The 18,205-nt window shown below is 43.6% G+C and overlaps 1 protein-coding gene across 3 annotated transcripts in view; it reads left to right on the plus strand.

Annotated features, from left to right (window-relative positions):
• ADCY2 (adenylate cyclase 2) overlaps positions 1-18,205 on the plus strand; it is a 438,654-nt gene that overhangs the window by 280,279 nt on the left and 140,170 nt on the right. For all 3 annotated transcript variants that reach the window (XM_043488503.1, XM_043488504.1, XM_043488505.1), the window contains exon 5: positions 14,430-14,578. In XM_043488503.1, the coding sequence (XP_043344438.1) occupies positions 14,430-14,578 (149 nt within the window). The remainder of the gene's footprint in view (positions 1-14,429; positions 14,579-18,205) is intronic.

Genomic DNA, 18,205 nt, shown 5'->3' on the forward strand with positions numbered 1-18,205 from the left:
CTAAAAGTGTCAAGCCACGATTTATTTTTTTCTTTGTCAAGTAGCCATATGCTGGGGAGGGGGAAATTTCTACCCTTCTTGAGTTCTTCAGGCTGACACAAGACAGATGAACAGGAGGAAAAATATGAATTTAGAGAAGTCATAGAGATAGGACCTAAGAAGTTGCAGGGCGGGCAGTTTTTGTGTTTAGACAAAGAAACAATACATTTGTGAGGAACTGACAGACAAATTTAAGCTTGAGTGCTTAATTATGAAGACTCTAAACAGAGTCTGAACTTGGCTGTTTAGTGCCTCAGTCCTTTCTGACTCTTTGCAACCCCATGGACTGTAGCCCTTAAAGCTCCTCTGTCCATGGAATTTTCCAGGCAGAAATACTGAAGTGGGCAGCTGTTCCCTTCTCTGGGGGATCTTCCTGACCGAGGGATCGAACCTGGGCCTCCTGCAATTCAGGCAGCTTCTTTACCACTGAGCCACATTTGGGGTAGTGAATTCAAAAAGTAACCAGGTTTGTTTACAGGGATCTTTCTGTCCTGAACTCCCTGTCTCTGCCACTGAGGATTCTCCACCTCCTTGCTCAGGGAGTGTACTTTTCACATGGGAAGTGTATTCACTTTTTTCAGGGAGACAGGGGCATATCTCTGCACTGGCTGCTTCTCAAGTAACTTTAATTCAAAATAACCAGGGTGTCACTGCAGCACATCTTGGGGAGTCTGCTCTGAGCCCCAACAGTTACATCTGAGATCCTGAAACAGCGTCGCTGTTTTTAGCTAATATTTGACACCATTCTCTCCAAAGACACACCTGTTAGTGAAACTTAGGTGACAGAAAATCTCCAGTCTGAGTACAAAGAATGCATTTTCTAAAGGCAACGATAAAACTTAGGTAGTGCAGTGAGAGAGAGCCTGCCTGCCAATGCAGGAGACGAAAGGGATGAGGATTTGGTCCCTGGGTTGGGACGATCCCCTGGAGTAGGAAATGGCAACCCACTCCAGCATTCTTGCCTGGAGAATCCCACAGACAGAGGAACCTAGCAGGCTGCAGTCCATGGCATCACACAACTGATTGATGGAGCACGCACACACAACAAAATTAGCTCACAGATCGGGTGTGGAGCAGGTTAACAGTCCAGCAAACTTCAGCAGAAACCACTTGCATTCCTGAGTTTTTGCCACAGTCTTTTCATTTGAGTCACTTTTAGTAAAATTCTAGGAATGTGACAGCCCTCCAGTTTTTTGCTGTGATGATTTTGCTGTGCAGTTTTCTGCTTGCATCTTTCGTCTGTATCTGAGGAAGCGGAGGACATTGCTTTATGAGCAGAATGAGAATTAGTTCAGCTCTGCTCACTCTCTTTCCTCATTTATTATCCTTTCCCTGAAAAGTTGAAGTCCTGCAGAAATGATGGGGCCATCTCCTGGTACCAACCGCGTCGGTGCCCATGGGGACCATTAGTGTTTGAGGGTGGGTGCCCCATTTAAATGGTATTATCTGTAGGGCTTTGACTCTGGAGGTTTTTCTCTGGAGGCTTGATTTTTCAGGACAAATAAGCATAAATTTGAACATCTACCTCCACGCCGGGGAGTCTTTGGATCACCTCTCCAAGCCAGCCACTTGGCTTTGCATTCAGGGCAGAGAAAAGGCAAATGTTCATTTCAGGATACAGTCCTGTGTTCATTATGGAAATGTCAAGCAGTTTCTTCTAGAAATGTCCTCTGTTCCTTCCCTGCTTTGAGGAGGAAAGCCTTCTGATATTCAGTGGGGTTTGCTCTCTGCCCCCAGGTAGTCTGGGGTGCATCTCTGGTGGTGGTTCGAATGAAGGGTGAGAAGAGGCTGAGGGCTGTTAACACCATCGGGGACTGTGAGGCTCGCCCCAAGACCAAGTTTGCTCTGAGCTTCAGGTCTCCACGTTCAGCACAATTAGGAAAAAGGACTAGTCTCCCCATCACAAAAATTGTGGGGAGGAATCAGTCACACCCGAGACACCACCGTGTGTCAGAGAACCCCTCCCCGTCACTGGCTGATGCTGTGATTTCTTGCTGTGCTCAGTCACATGTTGTCTCTTGTTCTGGATGGTCAAGGAGAGCGCTACCCACTGGCTGCCTCCACGGGTTCAAATCCCGGCTCTACCACCGGCTTGATGTGAGATACTAGCAAGTCCCCAGACCATTTATCTTCAGTTTCCTCTTGGTAAAAGTGAGGAAATTAATAATACCTACATCATCGGTGTGGGGAAGACTTAAGTGAGATAATGGTTACAAATTGCTTAGAACTGGAATTGATACGTGAAAATTAGTCAATTAATATGGGGGAAAGAACCTTGATTTAAGAGCACAGAAACTGCATGGAGACAACCTAAATGTCCATCAAGAGATGAATGGGTGAAGAAGACGGGGTGTATGTGTGTGTGTGTGTACACGATGGAATACTCCTCAGCCATAAAAAGGAATGGCATGATGCCATCTGCAGCAACATGGATGGACTTACAGATTACCACATTAAGTGAAGTGAGTCAGAAAGAGACAAATATAATATGATATCACTTGTATGTGGACTCTAAGATATAACACAAATGAATCTATCTACAAAACAGAAACAGACTCACAGACATAGAGAAGAGTCTTGTGGTTGCCAAGGGAGGTGAAAGAGGGATAGATTGGGAGTTTGGGTTTAGCAGATGCAAGCTACTATATTTAGAATAAAGCAACAAGGTCCTACTGTATAGCTTAGGGAGCTATATTTGGTATCTTGTGATAAACCATATGGAAAAAAATATATAAAAAAGTATATGCCTATCAGTTCAGTCCAGTCGCTCAGTCGTGTCAGACTCTTTGCGACCCCATGGACTAAAGCACGCCAGGCATATGTATAACTAAATCATTTCGTGTCCAGCAGAAGCTAATGCAACATTGTAAATCAACTATATGTCAATAAAATAAACAAAAGAGCACAACAACTGCATTTGAGTAGTTCTGGCATTTCCTGGAAGAACAGGAACTTCATTTCCATGTAAAAGAAAGGTCTGTTCTTCGATTAACAATTCTGAGTGTCCCAAACGTGAACTTTCAGAGCTTTTTTTAAGGCCAGACTTACTAGCAACATTGAAGGGACTGGTCTCCCCTGCAGAGCTCCACAGCCTCCGGGTCTCCGCCTCAGCCCTTCCCACCTCTCTTACACGCATCGTGTCTCATACACTCAAACATCCAGCCCCAGACCAAGCCATCCCCTCCAGCCTAGAACCTGGAGCTGCTGAGGGATTAAACTGAATCAACCCACAGTCTCACCACCATCAAGGCGGAGCCAGACCTGCACCCCAGCAGACACACGCCCATGCTCTCTGAGTCCTTTTCACTGTTGGTGTTACAAACATCACTGTGTGAGACAGCGCTGCCAGCATCCTTAAGTGTGGGAGCGCTGGTCAGCCTGCTGAAAGCCCGTTACTTTGCATCCAGTGACAACAAGCACTTTGGAGAACAGCAACAGTTAGCCCGTAGCATGACACCTGCAGCCAATAGAACCGGTGAATTCTCACAACTTCAGCCTTTCCTTAGGGGGAAAAATATCTTTTAGAGACGTGTTCCCTGGTTTTTATAACTGAAGAGAAGCGTCTGATCCTAGATGGGCAAGTTCCTGCCCTGGGTAATTCCTACCCCACTTAATGCAACTCCAAGCTGCCTCTGTGCAAAGAAGTAAAGACATTTCAGTGAAATTGCCCAAGTCAGAATAGCCGTGAAAATCGTGTGCACGCAAGGACTGAGCACATGGGTTGGTGTGCACGCCCTGCAGTGTTGCATCTGTCCCAGGAGCTCGGGGGAGCTGTGGCACGAACCACCCCCAGATTGAAGGAGCAGGCGGTGATAACGCCCAAGAGACCTTGTATTTGCCCAGTGCGGGTGGGCTTCCATTCTGCATCTTACACGCAGCCCAGGCTCAGAGCAGCCTCTCGCTGGGTCACTGCTGGTCCTCAAAGCAGATGGAAATGAAACGGTAAGCCCCACACTGCCTCTTAAAGCTCCTGCTCAGAAGCAGCACACATCACACCCTTCATGTGTCATTGGTCAGACCAAGCCACGTGACCAAGCTTACGGTCAGAGGAGCAAGGAAAGAAACGGCCAACACTTATTTCAGAACAGCGATTCTGTGACTGCGAATGTTGTGTGTATATAGCTACATTGCTATCTGGTCATTTGTGGCATAGTTTCATGGATGGACTGCATTTGGATGTTACAATATTCCATTTTACTCCTTTCAGTATTTAACATTTTATCAACTGGGGGATTTTTGCAGAAACTAACACCTCTGGCGTTAATATGTCTCCGATCAATAATGCATTTAATGTAGTTGATCTCACATATTTGTTTATATCTTATCACCTCCTCTATCAGCATCTCCAGCTTTCCTTCTTCTCAGAAGAAATTACCTAGCCCCCTGTACACCCTGAGTTTCTCTTTTCCCCAGAATCCAGGAAAGGGGTCAGTCTTCACACAGTGTGTCTGCATTTTCTTCAAGTGGCTTTGCCTGTTCCAGGCTGGAGGGGGTTCCTTGCATATAGGCAGATGACCTTGGAGGGGCAAATCAGACCAAGGTCATTATTAATCTGAAGCATTTACGTTTTCACTTTTTAGTGTGTGGGTGTGGAGGTCTGTTTGCATGATGAGCTCCTCTTTGGGTGTTTTCACAGCTGTGGTGTTGAGCTGTGTCGTCTCGGGCTTCGTGGGAGCAACAGCCTTGAGAGACTCATGTGATACTCCTAGACCATCCTGCCATCTTGCTCTGGGTACCTGTGTGGCCCATGTGTCCTGCTGCCCGGTCAGGGAACAGAGCTGTGCCTCTTATCTCAGGACCTCCATAGTCTCCCACCCAGGGATTGAAGGCTTTCTACATTGTGAGCGGTGTTTTTTCCACTGAAAGCCTTAGTTGCTCAGTCACGTCTGATTCTTTGTGACCCCATGGACTGTAGCCTGCCAGGCTCCTCTGTCCATGGGATTCTCCGGGCAAGAATACTGCAGTGGGTTGCCTTTCTCTTCTTCAGGGGGTCTTCCCGATCCAGGGATCAAACCCTGGTCTCCTGCATTGCAGGCAGATTCTTTACTGTCTGAGCCACCAGGAAGACCCCCTAGAGGCTCTGTATTAAAGAATTAAATTGTTACCATCTTTCAGATGGTAACGATAACCCTATATGCAAAACAGAAAAAGAGACACAGAAATACAGAACAGACTTTTGAACTCTGTGGGAGAATGTGAGGGTGGGATATTTCAAAAGAACAGCATGTATACTATCTATGGTGAAACAGATCACCAGCCCAGGTGGGATGCATGAGACAAGTGCTCGGGCCTGGTGCACCGGGAAGACCCAGAGGAATCGGGTGGAGAGGGAGGTGGGAGGGGGGATCGGGATGGGGAATACGTGTAAATCTATGGCTGATTCATATCAATGTATGACAAAACCCACTGAAATGTTGTGAAGTAATTAGCCTCCAACTAATAAAAAAAAAAAAAGGGAAAAAAAAAAAAAAGAATTCAAACCAGATTTTAATATTAGCATGTTTATCCAGATTAAATAAACATGTTTATTCACATTTATCATAGAAAAAATGATACTTATAACAACTCTTTCTGTACAGAGAAATCACCTGGAACCTTTTTAAAAGGGAATAAAATCTCCCTTTATTTAGTAGTCTACCAAGAAAGAAAAATGATTAAAATAATTATGCAAGTGGACATGTTACATGAGTCATAAGTACTGAAACAGTAACATGTACAGATAAAACATTTAAATAAAAAAAAAAAAGAATTAAATTGATGGTAAACAGCTTGAATTTAAAAGTATCAATTTACTGTCACCTGTGACAGGAGACAGACTTTATAACTTGACTAGCATTGTGTTCTCTAACTCCTCCTCGCTGGAGAGTAATCGCATGTAAGTGATCATTTCTTTCTTTCCATCTTTTGTTACTGATGTGCTCTGTGTAAGCACCCCAGCTGTCTTAATCCTTCTGCTGAGCTTACAAATTAGCCAGTAGGATGAGAAATCAATGACCATAAAGTTGGAAGATGCAAGTTTCATCAGGTCGTGACTCCCTATTGAGTACCACCTCCCTGAGGACCTCAGAGTACCACCACCACTCTGAGACAATGCTTTATCTATTTTGCCCCCCTTTTTGGTCAAAAGTGTTTAAATTTAAATAGAATTTAATATAACCAGGGTTTATAAAATGAGACAACAATATATGAATGCAACGAAAGGGCTTAACGGTTTTGTAAAAGGGAACAGTGACTTGTCGAAGTGCTTATTGATTTTCATTTGCTCAAAGCATTTCAGCCTCCCCAAACCGTGTAATAAGCAAGCTGACCTGCCCTCTGCACACAAACGCTGGCCATTCACACGGCGCACCAGAGCCCCTCGCCATCTCCGTCCTCTCGCAGTTCGGTGAAGTGACCCTTCACCGAAGGGTTTCTTTGTCAAGAGGCCTCTCCTTTCCCGCAGCCCTTCTTGTCTTGGCTATGGTCTGGGGTTGTGAGCACTCATGTCCTTTCCTCCGTGTTACTGAGTCTGAAAGAATAAGAGGCAAATTCTAGGGAAAAACCTCTTGTGGTTCCATTAGATTCTAGGAACTTACAGAGACCTGCAGATCTTTAACTCATCAAGTCTAACAGACATTTTTTCTTAAACAACTAATTGAGGCTCCCAAGGCTGGAGGGATTTAACTGAGGTCATGTAGACCGTGGTAGAGAAGGAACAGGAGCTCAGATCTACTCGGACTTAGGTGCTGTTTCTACTAGACAGTGCTGGGTTTCGTCATGCATAAATATGATGACTGATTTTATTGTAAAAATCAAAGTTAGATAAATCAAGACCTTTCGAATAATAAGTATTAACTGTGCTCTGATTGATTGCTGTGAAGCAAGATTCCTAAGGATGGACCAAAGAGAAACAAACTAAACTCTATAGCAAGAAGCAGCAGTGATGGCAGCTGTCACCACACCTTAGTATAAACCTAGACAGAGCATTACAAAGCAGACACATCACTTTGCTGACAAAGGTTCATCTAGTCAAAGCCATGGTTTTTCCAGTAGTCATGTACGGATGTGAGAGTTGGACCGTAAGAAAGGCTGAGCACTGAAGAATTGATGCTTTTGAACTGTGGTGCTGGAGAAGACTCTTGAGAGTCCCTTAGAGTGCAAGAAGATCAAACTAGTCAATCCTAAAGGAAATCCACCCTGAATATTCATTGGAAGGACTGATGCTGAAGCTGAAACTCCAGTCCTTTGGTCACCTGATGCGTAGAACTTCCATGGTGTTGCAAAGAGTCAGACATGACTTAGCAACTGAACAACTACACCTTAACTTTGGAAGTGTGCGGGTGATAGAGGTTGGTGGCAATGAAGGATGGTTTTTCACTGAGACTTGCACACATGAAACTGGCTGCAAGAGAAGATATATCTGGGGGAAAATACTGGCACAGATACACATCTCTGGTGGGTGTTCTCCAAGTACACAGTCTTCAGTGTTTGATTCTAAATGGATACCAGGCCCTTTCATACTGCAGGTCAATACTGAATGACAGCATATCAGCATATCTCTTCAGCACCTCTTGTAACACAGTAGCTGCTTAGGAATCTGGTGTCTGTTTATTCCAGTGACCACTTTCTGTTGGGAGAAGAAAATTTGTAACCTATTCCTTCAATGAAAGGAATGAATACAATAGAAGAATTAATGAATAGAATTGGTTTGCCATCAAGGTAACTGAATGGCATTTAAAATAAGAACTAGATAGAAATAAGAATTTTGAAAGAGGAAAAAAATTTTGACTCTTATGAAAGAGCAAGTCCTTGTCATCCTCCTTTCTGAAAATGCAGCAGTTTTAAATATTTATCACATGCATGGTTTAAAGAAGAAACAGGATATAATGTACATCAATATATGATAGCTCAGAATTTAAACATGCATCATCTTTGCTTAAATTGGATTTTCTTGTCAACTGATATAATCTCAAAAATGGCATAAAAAAGTAAAGTTAAATATCTCCTTTGTTGCATTGTGTTACAAACAATTTGGAGTTGGAGAGTGTCTTGAATTTTGATCAATAGTAAATTGAAATTTACAAACTCTGTAGCTTTCTACGAGGCACAATTTAAAAGAACACGTTCTCAGAAAAATTTATGAATTTAATGAATATTAATTAGAGGCTTAATAAAGAGATGTGTTAAAATGAAACTCTCAAACCAAGGCTGACCCATGCACTGTATGATCTTTGAATAGCCTGGAATTAGCCAAATTCTCTGTCACTAGACAGTCTTTTCTAACAAGAGAAAGAAATAGCCTTGGTGTGCATCAATCAGTTTTGAGACAACTTGATTTTCCAAAAATCCCCTTAAGGAGTTTCTCCAGTGTATTTGGAGATAATGTAGCTAAGTCATACCCAGCATATTAAGCACTTAAGTTTGTGTGTTGCTTTCACATAATTTGGCAGGGCACACAGCTACATTAGCAAAAAGCTGAAATATTAATGGAAATATTAACCTTGTCAGATTATGAGTTGAGTTGAAATTTATCATGTGTGCCATAATATTGGGCTTTCCTTTCAGAGCAAAGCACTGTATAAGGGAAGAAAGATGTATTTAAAAGTGACTTGATTCAGCATGTTCAAGTGCAGACTTTTATTTAAGGCTTACCCCTTTATCCAATGCCGTGATGACCAAGAGGACGTGTGCAGACCCTAGAACCCAAATCCTGTCCATGGGCTTTGGTCACTGGTCTTGCTGTCCATCAGTGGTACCAAAATCACGTGATAATCGAGAAGACTTGGGTTCTTTTCTTTTTGGCTGGTAGGCTGTTACTAACATCTTTATTCCACTCTAACTTCACAAAGATTCTTTAACACACACACAAAAGGAAAAATTTGGTTTACACAACATATGGAGTTGATTTCCTGTATTTTTCAAACTACCTATAAAAAGCCAGTCATCTGTCTACACGTGGGACTAAATTAAAGACCATGATTTACATTTGGTCATTAAATGAAGCTATGGGCATGAAAGAGAATTACTTTATTTAATTCATCTTTTGTGTTCATGGAATCTGTCCTTTAGGGAAGGCTGGCTCTGTGGTCCTGAGGGTTTGCGTGTGTGCTAAATTGCTCCAGTCATGTCCAATTTTGTGCGACCCTACAGACTATAGCCCACCAGGCTCCTCTGTCCCTGGGATTCTCCAGGCAAGAATACTGGGGTGGGTTGCCATGTCCTCATCCAGGGGATCTTCCCAACCCAGGGATCGAACTCATGACTCCTGAATCTCCTACATTTCAGGCAGACTCTTTACCATTGAGCCATCTGGGAAGCCCCTTGGGATTTAGTGTATTCTTATTACAGAATGTAGGCAGAAAACTAAAAAAAGGTGAAAAAAGTGAAGTTGCTGAGTCATGTCCGACTCTTTGTGACCCCATGGACTATAGCCTACCAGGTTCCTCCGTCGATGGGATTTTCCAGGCAAGAATACTGGAGTGGGTTGCCATTGCCTTCTCCAGGAGATCTTCCCAACCCAGGGATTGAACCCGAGTCTGCCGCATTGTAGGCAGATACTTTACCGTCTGAGCCACCAGGAAGTCCTGGTGGAAACGAAGTCCAGGCAGAAAACAAAGGTGCTTGCAAAAGTCTCAGTCAGGTTTACCCTGAGCAACGCTCAGATGAGGATGAGTTTGGACATTTAGTTGGATGGTTTAGTGGTTTCAGGTGGCCAAGTGAGGGAGTGAATCAGGCAGGGTCCAACTCCAGCTACTGAAAGGGGCGGCTGGCATCAGGGGCTCAGTCCATCTGGAGACCCTCGGAGGGGAGAGTGGGAGATGCTCAGATCTCCCCACTGAGGATGTGGGCGCCGGCGCTGGGATATTTATCCACCAATCACTTCCTCATTGATTGAGGCACAGGAAACTGTAGATTTAGAAAGAACCAGGCTGCAGGCGACCTCCAAGGATGGGAGAGGGAATATGGTTAGGACACCAACAACATGGGCTTCAGAACCATGACTGGAAATGAATGTAAACAATGGGAGAATCAACTGATACCTTTAAATTCAACAGAAGACTGTGCTGAGTCCACAGGGACACACAAGTTATCCTCATAAGGTAATAATGCAGAAGGATGTCAACTGAGATTTGTGACCTGGTACACTTTGGTTTTTCTTAGCCCTTGACTCATCCGTCATCCATCAGAAAGTACAAAGCTGGTTGTAATCTAATTAAGTTGATCACCAGACATCTCTGTAGACACAGATTCCACTGAGATTTCTAAATAGATAGCCTAGACCAGATTCATAATCTATTATATCCTACATGCCAGCATTTCTTGTCACTGTTTTAAAAGTTAATAAATCTGTGTTCAAGGTCTGCTTGCTTTATGATAGAGATTTGATGGCATCTCTGACTCAGTAGAAGAATTGATGCTTTTGAACTATAGTGTTGGAGAAGACTCTTGAGAGTCCCTTGGATTGCAAGGAGATCCAACCAGTCCATCCTAAAGGAGATCAGTCTTGACTATTCATTGGAAGGACTGATGCTGAAGCTGAAACTCCGATACTCTGGCCACCTGATGCAAAGAACTGACTCATTTGAAAAGACTCTGATGCTGGGAAAGATTGAAGGTGGGAGGAGAAGGGGACGACAGAGGATGAGATGGTTGGATGGCATCACTGACTTGATGGACATGAGTTTGAGTAAGCTCCAGGGAAGCCTGGCGTGCTGCAGTCCATGGGGTTGCAAAGAGTCGGACACAACTGAGCAACTGAACTGAACTGACTGACTCAGTAAAGAATGTGCCTACAATGCAGGAGACACGAGTTCTATTTCTGGGTCAGGAAGATCCTCTAGAGAAGAGAATGGCAACCCACTCCAGTATTCTTGCCCGGAGAATCCCATGAACAGAGGAGCCTGCCAGGGTCCATTGGGTCACAAAAGAGTCAGACACGACTGAGCACCTAACACACAGTAACATGCCTCCTTTGTCTCCCATCTGGGTCTGCTTTCATCATGCCTTAGAGGATGACCAGATGAGTCTTCTGACTTTGTTGACATCAATTCCACAGTTTTCTCCCTAGATCTCCTCTATTTGTTTAAACAGATTTTGAACATTATGACTCCTTTATACAATTTTGACCTCATCCAATACTGTGATCAATAAATAGAGAAACAGAGACCATCCCATACAGAGTTACTCAGTACATACAGTGTGCTCAATAGCTACCAAAATGGAGTTGAGTGAAGGCAACATTAGCATAACTTGGTTCCAAACTTGAAGAAGCAAAGTCTATCATCTAAGTACTTCCTTGGATGTATCACGTATTTTGTGACTTTCAGACTTCCCAAATGTCTAACCATCTGGTTGGTCATGGAAGCCAAAATGTAGAAAAAAGAAAGTAAGAGGCAATTACATGTATTTGATGGGTGAGTAGCAAAAGACAAGTAGATGATGGAATAGCTCTACTTTGTAATAAGATTACAAAAGGTAATAAAGTGCCATTTATTTTAAAAATAAATCCCACTACCTTTTCGTTGGGTTCTGAGATAGTAGAGGGATCAGATTTGTATAGACACTAGATCATCAGTCAAATGTTTTGCACTCTCAGTTTGTGTGTAACAAGGATACAGGTTTTATTCTAAGTTTTAAAATATGGATATCCATTTTTCATGTCATTGGAAAAGACCCTGATTTTGGGAAAAACCAAGGGCAGGAGGAGAAGGGGATAACAGAGGATGAAGAGTGTAGAATGGCATCACCAACTCGATGGACATGACTTTGAGCAAGCCCCAGGAGATGGTGATGAACAGGGAAACCTGGCGTGCTGTAGTCCATGGGATTGCAGAGTCGGACATGACTGAGCGACTGAACATTTTTCACATCATTAGTAATTTCTTGGTAATCTGAGTTCCAAGTGGCTCCATTTTTCTGGGGTCACTTGTTCTGTTAACAAACCAAAACATGACTTGATTTCTTCTTCTATTATTGAACTCAGTTATTCTCTGTCATCCTGCTGTTGTTCATCTTAGCCCTTGTCTGCATGATGAGAGGTCTCGCCATTGGACAGGGTTCCTGCTCTTTCAAAATTCTGCTTTAGTCCAAAATTGGAATTCACCTCCTCACCTTTAAGCTAACATGATGCTGTTGTATTGTTAGGTCATTAGTGAAACTTGGAGAATAATGGAAGGAAATTCAAGCTCAGAATACGAATCAAATCAAAATGTAACTTCAAGTGGTTGCTGGTGTTTACCAATGGTTTTCCAACCAGGAGACACTTTGAATGTCACCTTTCTCCTTGGGTGCAGCCTGCTGATGTGAAGTTGGGGCTCCTCTTGTATCTCCAGAGGCAGTCACTCTTTCTCCCAGTGTCACTGTCTGCCAGAGAGAAAAACCCAAAATAAGCATTGCCTTGCTTTGCAGAATAGTTAAATTTCCCTTTGGGTGAAGATCACTGACCCAGATTTTGCCCAGGCCTGGTATTGATGACCAAAAAGGTCATTAACCTGATCTTGAAACATAAGCCCTGCCTACCCGGGTCTCTATCATATGCAGTACCAACAATGAACACGGACTTTGAAATGGGATTTTTCTTTATTATGCCCCAGACAAAATGCACTGCAGGGCATTCATTCATTCAGCAAATAACTACAGAGAAAATGCTACTTTCCAGGAACTCCTAGGAGCTGAGACATCAAACAATAAAAAAGCCCCCCCCACTTAACTGCCCTTCACATCACCGGTCTCTGAGTGCAAGGAACCACATAAGGGGTTATATTGCCACTGTCCACAATGAAATCTAGTGGTATCGCTACCCCTTCAAAAATTTTTTTTTCTAAAAAATATGGGGACTTGTCAATCCTTTTCCCCTAAGACTGAACTATCTACACTCTTTTTCTGATATTGATGTAGCACATAAAGAGAGCTCCTGGAAGCATGTGGTGCATGGCAGGGGCTCCTGCTCTGTTAGTTCCCTTCTGTTTTCCAAGGTGTGTGGATGCCTCCAAACACCAGCCTGTCCTAGTCTCCTCTGATAGCTGTGCTGCTGGAGACACCGTCTCCTTCATCTTCGCGTTTATCATTAGTCCTCATCAAGAGTCCGGCATTCCGTGGGCAGTGATGGATGTTTCCTGATTGGGTGAATGAAGGAAGGAAAGAACAGATGACCAACACTCAGATATGCCAGTTCATGGAGAGACGCCCCCGACCACGCACTGAGGCCCCGCACAGGCCCGCACAGAGTCTCCTGTTGACTTTGCACCTGTGTTTTCCTGGAGCAGGCTGGGGATAGGCTGTGGTGAGGGTCATTTCATCTACCTCAAGATGTGCTTCTGGCCTCCCCTCTGCTCCATCATGAAAGTTCCCAACCATCCCAAAGTGACGTGCACTGTGGGTGGATCCAGGGGACAAACATGTGGGCCAGCGCATCTGGGGGCAAAGCCCACTTTCACCCACCCTCCTCTACTCTCTCACCACTTTCTCCAAAAAGAAATCTGTTAAAGAGAAAAATGTGGAAGAAGAGAAACTCTTTTGCTCAACAGGTGCTCATTTATACACACTGAATATCACTAGCTGAATCCACAATACCGGAGGAATATGTGGTGTTTTCTATATTAGATTTATGTTTAAAGTACTCTAGAGTAAATATCAACTTTCAAAGATTGACCTTCCATGATACTTCTTCTCAAAAAAAAAAAAAAAAATTACAGGTTCTTTAAAGGGAATGAAAAAGTGCCATTCTAAGTATAATAAACAATGCAATTAACATATGTATAATATTGCATGCTATCATGTACAGCATTTACTGAATTTAAAGACTAAAAAAATAAGAAAGGTTCATATGTTGTCATTTCTTTGTGACCCGCCTATAGTTTCTCATAGATGACATTTTCTCAGAGACTAATATTTCTGACTCTGTCTTTACAATAGTTCAGAATCACGAAAAAGGATTGTATGATCACCACAGAGGAAATGAAATGTTTGAAAATGTGTGACTATCTTATTTAGGAAATGTGGAATATTGCTTGACTTTCAAAAGTGCAATATAGCTTGTACTTTATCTCTCAAGCAAACAAGTAGGCAAAAATGAGAGTCTTCTATCTCCGACTGACCACTGGTTTCTGGCATCTTCGTATTATTTCCATTTCACTCCTTTAAAATCACAATAGATAAATAATATCCTTGGGGAAATAACTATGCCTTCCTTTTCTTTGCACTGCAGAACATATGCTTAGAACTCAATAAATAATCTAATAACACACTCTGACCTTGGAAAATTGGATTTTTTTAAACATGTTATCTCTAGAATCTGTATTTGAACTTGTTAGAGTCCTCAGATTGGCCCCGCTCCGTGATGGTTTCATTCGGTCTTTGCTGTGACCTCGGTGGTGTGACATCTCTCTGTCTTCCTTCCACCCTGGTTTCAGGAGCGGCTCCTGCTGTCCTTGCTGCCGGCACACATAGCCATGGAGATGAAAGCTGAGATCATCCAGAGGCTGCAGGGCCCCAAAGCCGGCCAGATGGAGAACACCAACAACTTCCACAACCTCTACGTCAAGCGGCACACCAACGTCAGGTACGCCGCGCCGTCTTCCCTTCTCGGCGAGGCTGGGGAGCCCGACACCGGGCGGCGGATGTAGGTCACCGGAAGTCCCCGTCTGACAGCGTCACGTGGCCTTCGGAGGTGTTCATCTTGGCGCAAAGCATAGTGTCCACTCTACCTACCCGTGTGCGAGGGCCTCCCGCTCATTCAGATGAGAAAACAGGCCTTTCTACTTGTTGCATTTTGGGACCAGCCATTACAAAGGGGAGAGAAGTGGCCGGTGGGGCCTTCATTCTGGGAACTCTCAGGTCAGATCTCCCTGTGTCCCAGGAACCCAGGACTCGGTATCTCAGTAAGATTAGAGAGTCGGTGGGCTCTAGGCACAAGGACTGGTTCCTCAAGATGGGCTTGGCAAGGGCAAGGTCTCAGGGAGCCAGCACTTTCCAGGGAGGCTGGGTGTCCTGCTGTCCCTCAGGAAGGAGGGGGGGGTGTCTCTGGGTATGGCCAGTACCAGCATCGTAGGTGACCAGCGTGCACCTTAACTAAATTACACTGAAAGTACAGCTGGTCCAAGAGTGGCAGTCATATATGCTTCCCAGGGAGCCATTCCTGGCATCTTGGTAACTGGAAAACTAACAAGGAACTGTGGTCAGGAGAGAGGTCGTGTAGGACCCCTTCTCCCTTGAGCTCTGGACGGGTGCCAGGTGGGTCCTCATTTCAGTCTGGAGTGGGTGTTCCCTCCCGTTCTCCTCGTGGTCTCTGGCCCCTCCAGACATAGGCACTCTGGTCCTCACCTCCATGCCGACCTGTTTCTGATCCCAATTCCATGGAGGCCTGTCCTTCCGTCTGTTCCATTATATTGCAGTGATGCTTGCTCTTCTGGCTGGGTTATCTCAGTGAGTAACTTGTGCCTGCCTCATTCATCACGTTACTCCTTTAGTTGTCAGGGTTACTCGCCCCTCCATTCAACAGTTTATTAACAACAACCACAAACAAAGCTGAAACGTGTAGCTCATCGTCTAGAATCAAACTCAGGCTGTTTGCCCCCAACTCCAGACTTTTTCCATTGCATGTTGCTGCCTTAGGTCCGATTACTTCAGGTCAAGGATTTCTGAAATTGATTAATAAGAAATAAATTTAACTTTAGCTTAAAATGAAAGTGAAACTGTTAGTCACTCAGTCGTGTCGGACTCTGTGCGACCCCATGGACTGTAGCTGGCCAGGCTCCTTTGTCCATGGAATTCTCCAGGCAAGAATACTGGAGTTGCTTGCCATTCCCTTCTCCAGGAGATCTTCCTGACCCAGGGATCACACCCAGCATTGCAGGCAGATTCTTTACCATCTGAGCTACAGTTAGGGAAGCACTAACTGTAGCTTAACTGCATTGCTAAGACAAATCTCATTTTGACACATGATTTTAGAAAGAGGTGTGGCCCAAGCACACAGGAGCTAATATACAATAAGAAATGTTTATTGAGAGGGAGATAACAGAAAAAAGTTGCATATTAATGAGGAATCAGTAAATATTTTTAAGTCCCCATCATTTTTTTGAATAATAAACTATGGGTGTATATGTGTATATATATATATGTGTGTGTGTGTGTGTGTATGTGTATGTATATATATATATATAAACACAGAGAGAGAACATTCATACATATTAGTGAGTGAAATTATTTAAAACACTAGCTTGCCTTTAGGTTTTTAAGCATTTTTGCCTACATGATTAAAGAAAAATTTTTTTAGTATCTGATAAGTTGTATTTTACTAGAAATTGCTCTTTCTAGCCTTAACTGTCTGAAAATCAGGAATGGCCCTTCCATCCTGATTATTTTTAAGTCACTTATTGGTATTCAAAATGTGTAAAAATAAATATTAACACGTCTGTATCTAAAGAGGATCACAGACTCTAAGTGGTTGTGATATAGTTCAGGAACCCTAGACCTGCAAAAATAATGGATGACACGACCAATTTCAGGCAGTTGATAAAGAGTCTGCATAATATCTATCTTATCAATTTCTATGTAACAAATTACCCCCAAACTTAGTGGTTTTAAAGAACATAGACATCTCACAGTTTCTGTGGGCTGGAGTTTGGGAGCATCTTAAATGGTTCTGGCATAGACTTCCCCATGAGGCTTCAGGCTGCTGGGGGCTGTGCTCCGGATGTGGCTTCTCACCTGGTGGGCAGGTTAACTTCCTGTTGCCTGGAGGCCTCAGATCTTCATCACTAGACCTCTTCATGTGTTGCTTGAGTGTCCTCACAATATGGCCGCTTGCTTCCCCAGAGGGAAGGATCCAAGAGAGAGCCAGGTAGAAGTTGCAGTGTCTCTTACAGAAGGTCATTTCTGGCTATGCCTACAGTATTCTATTAGTTACACAAGTCATTCCTAGCCATTATGGGGAGGGACAGTACAAGGGAGGTAAGGATGACTGGGGCCACCTTGGAAGCCAGTTACCACACAACCTAAGGCAAAGGGTTGGTGAAGCAGCTTCAGCTGCTTTCAGAGACCATACAGTATGTTTGCAGGATTGAATCAAATTTAAATTCAGAAAATATATTTGGGATCCTAAATAAAAGTGTTAATGTTAGTCGCTCAGTCGTGTCTGACTCTGTGACCCCGTGGACCGTAGCCAACCTGGTTCCCCTTAGTCCATGGAATTTTCCAAGCAAGAATGCTGGAATGGCTTGCCATTCCTTTCTCCAGAGGATCTTCCCAACTCAGGGATCAAACCTGAGTCTCCTGCATTGCAGGCAGTCTTTACTGTCTGAGCCAGGAGGGAAGCGCCTAAAGTAAATACATAACTTAAAACTTGAAAATACAGAAGCTTAAATGTCATGCAATACCAATTAATTTTAAAAGAAATCTGAAACCTATGGCCTTTTCATCCTGAGGCAGGGTGTGGGCATGGGTATATAAATATCTGAGTTCCTACTTTCAGTTCTTTGGGGTGTATAACCAGCAGTGGAATTGCCAGTTCATCCAGTAATTCTGTTTCATTTTTTTGAAGAAACATCACTCTTTTCTGTAGTGCCTATACCATTTTACATTTCCCCTAGGATGCTTACTAGTTCTAATTTCTCTACATCCTCAGCAACGCTTGTTATTTTCTTTAAAAAAAAAAAAAAAAAGCTATCCTAATGAGTGTGAATTGGTAGTTATTTTTGTTTCATGGCCCATCTTAAACCATACTGTATGTATTACCTGAAACTCAAATTGTCAGCAGCAATTTTAGGCTTCTTTATTAGGTCTTCGGGGTTTCCCAGGTGGCACAGTGGCGAAGAATCCACCTGGCAAGTCAGGAAATACAAGAGAAGTGGGTTCAGTCCCTGGGTGGGAAAGATCCCCTGGAGGAGGAAATGGCAACCCACTCCAGTATTCTTGCTTGGAGAATCCCGTGGACAGAGGAGCCTGGTGGGCTACAGTCCATGGGGTCTGAGTCAGACACAACTGAACACATAATAAGGTCTTTATGTAAAACAGAAGCACGTTGCTGTGTAGGTAAAGTTGTAATGCACACGCAGGTGTTGTGTTCTTCAATCCTGATTCATCAAGGTTAGCTAAACGCATACAAAACTCTAAGGAATCTCGCATTCACCCCCCAGGCTGTACATGCCGTGAGGGGAAGCTGTGCTGTCAGTTCCTTAGTGACTGTGTC

The sequence above is a fragment of the Cervus canadensis genome, chromosome 16 (assembly GCF_019320065.1).
Source record: "Cervus canadensis isolate Bull #8, Minnesota chromosome 16, ASM1932006v1, whole genome shotgun sequence".
NCBI lineage: Eukaryota > Metazoa > Chordata > Mammalia > Artiodactyla > Cervidae > Cervus > Cervus canadensis.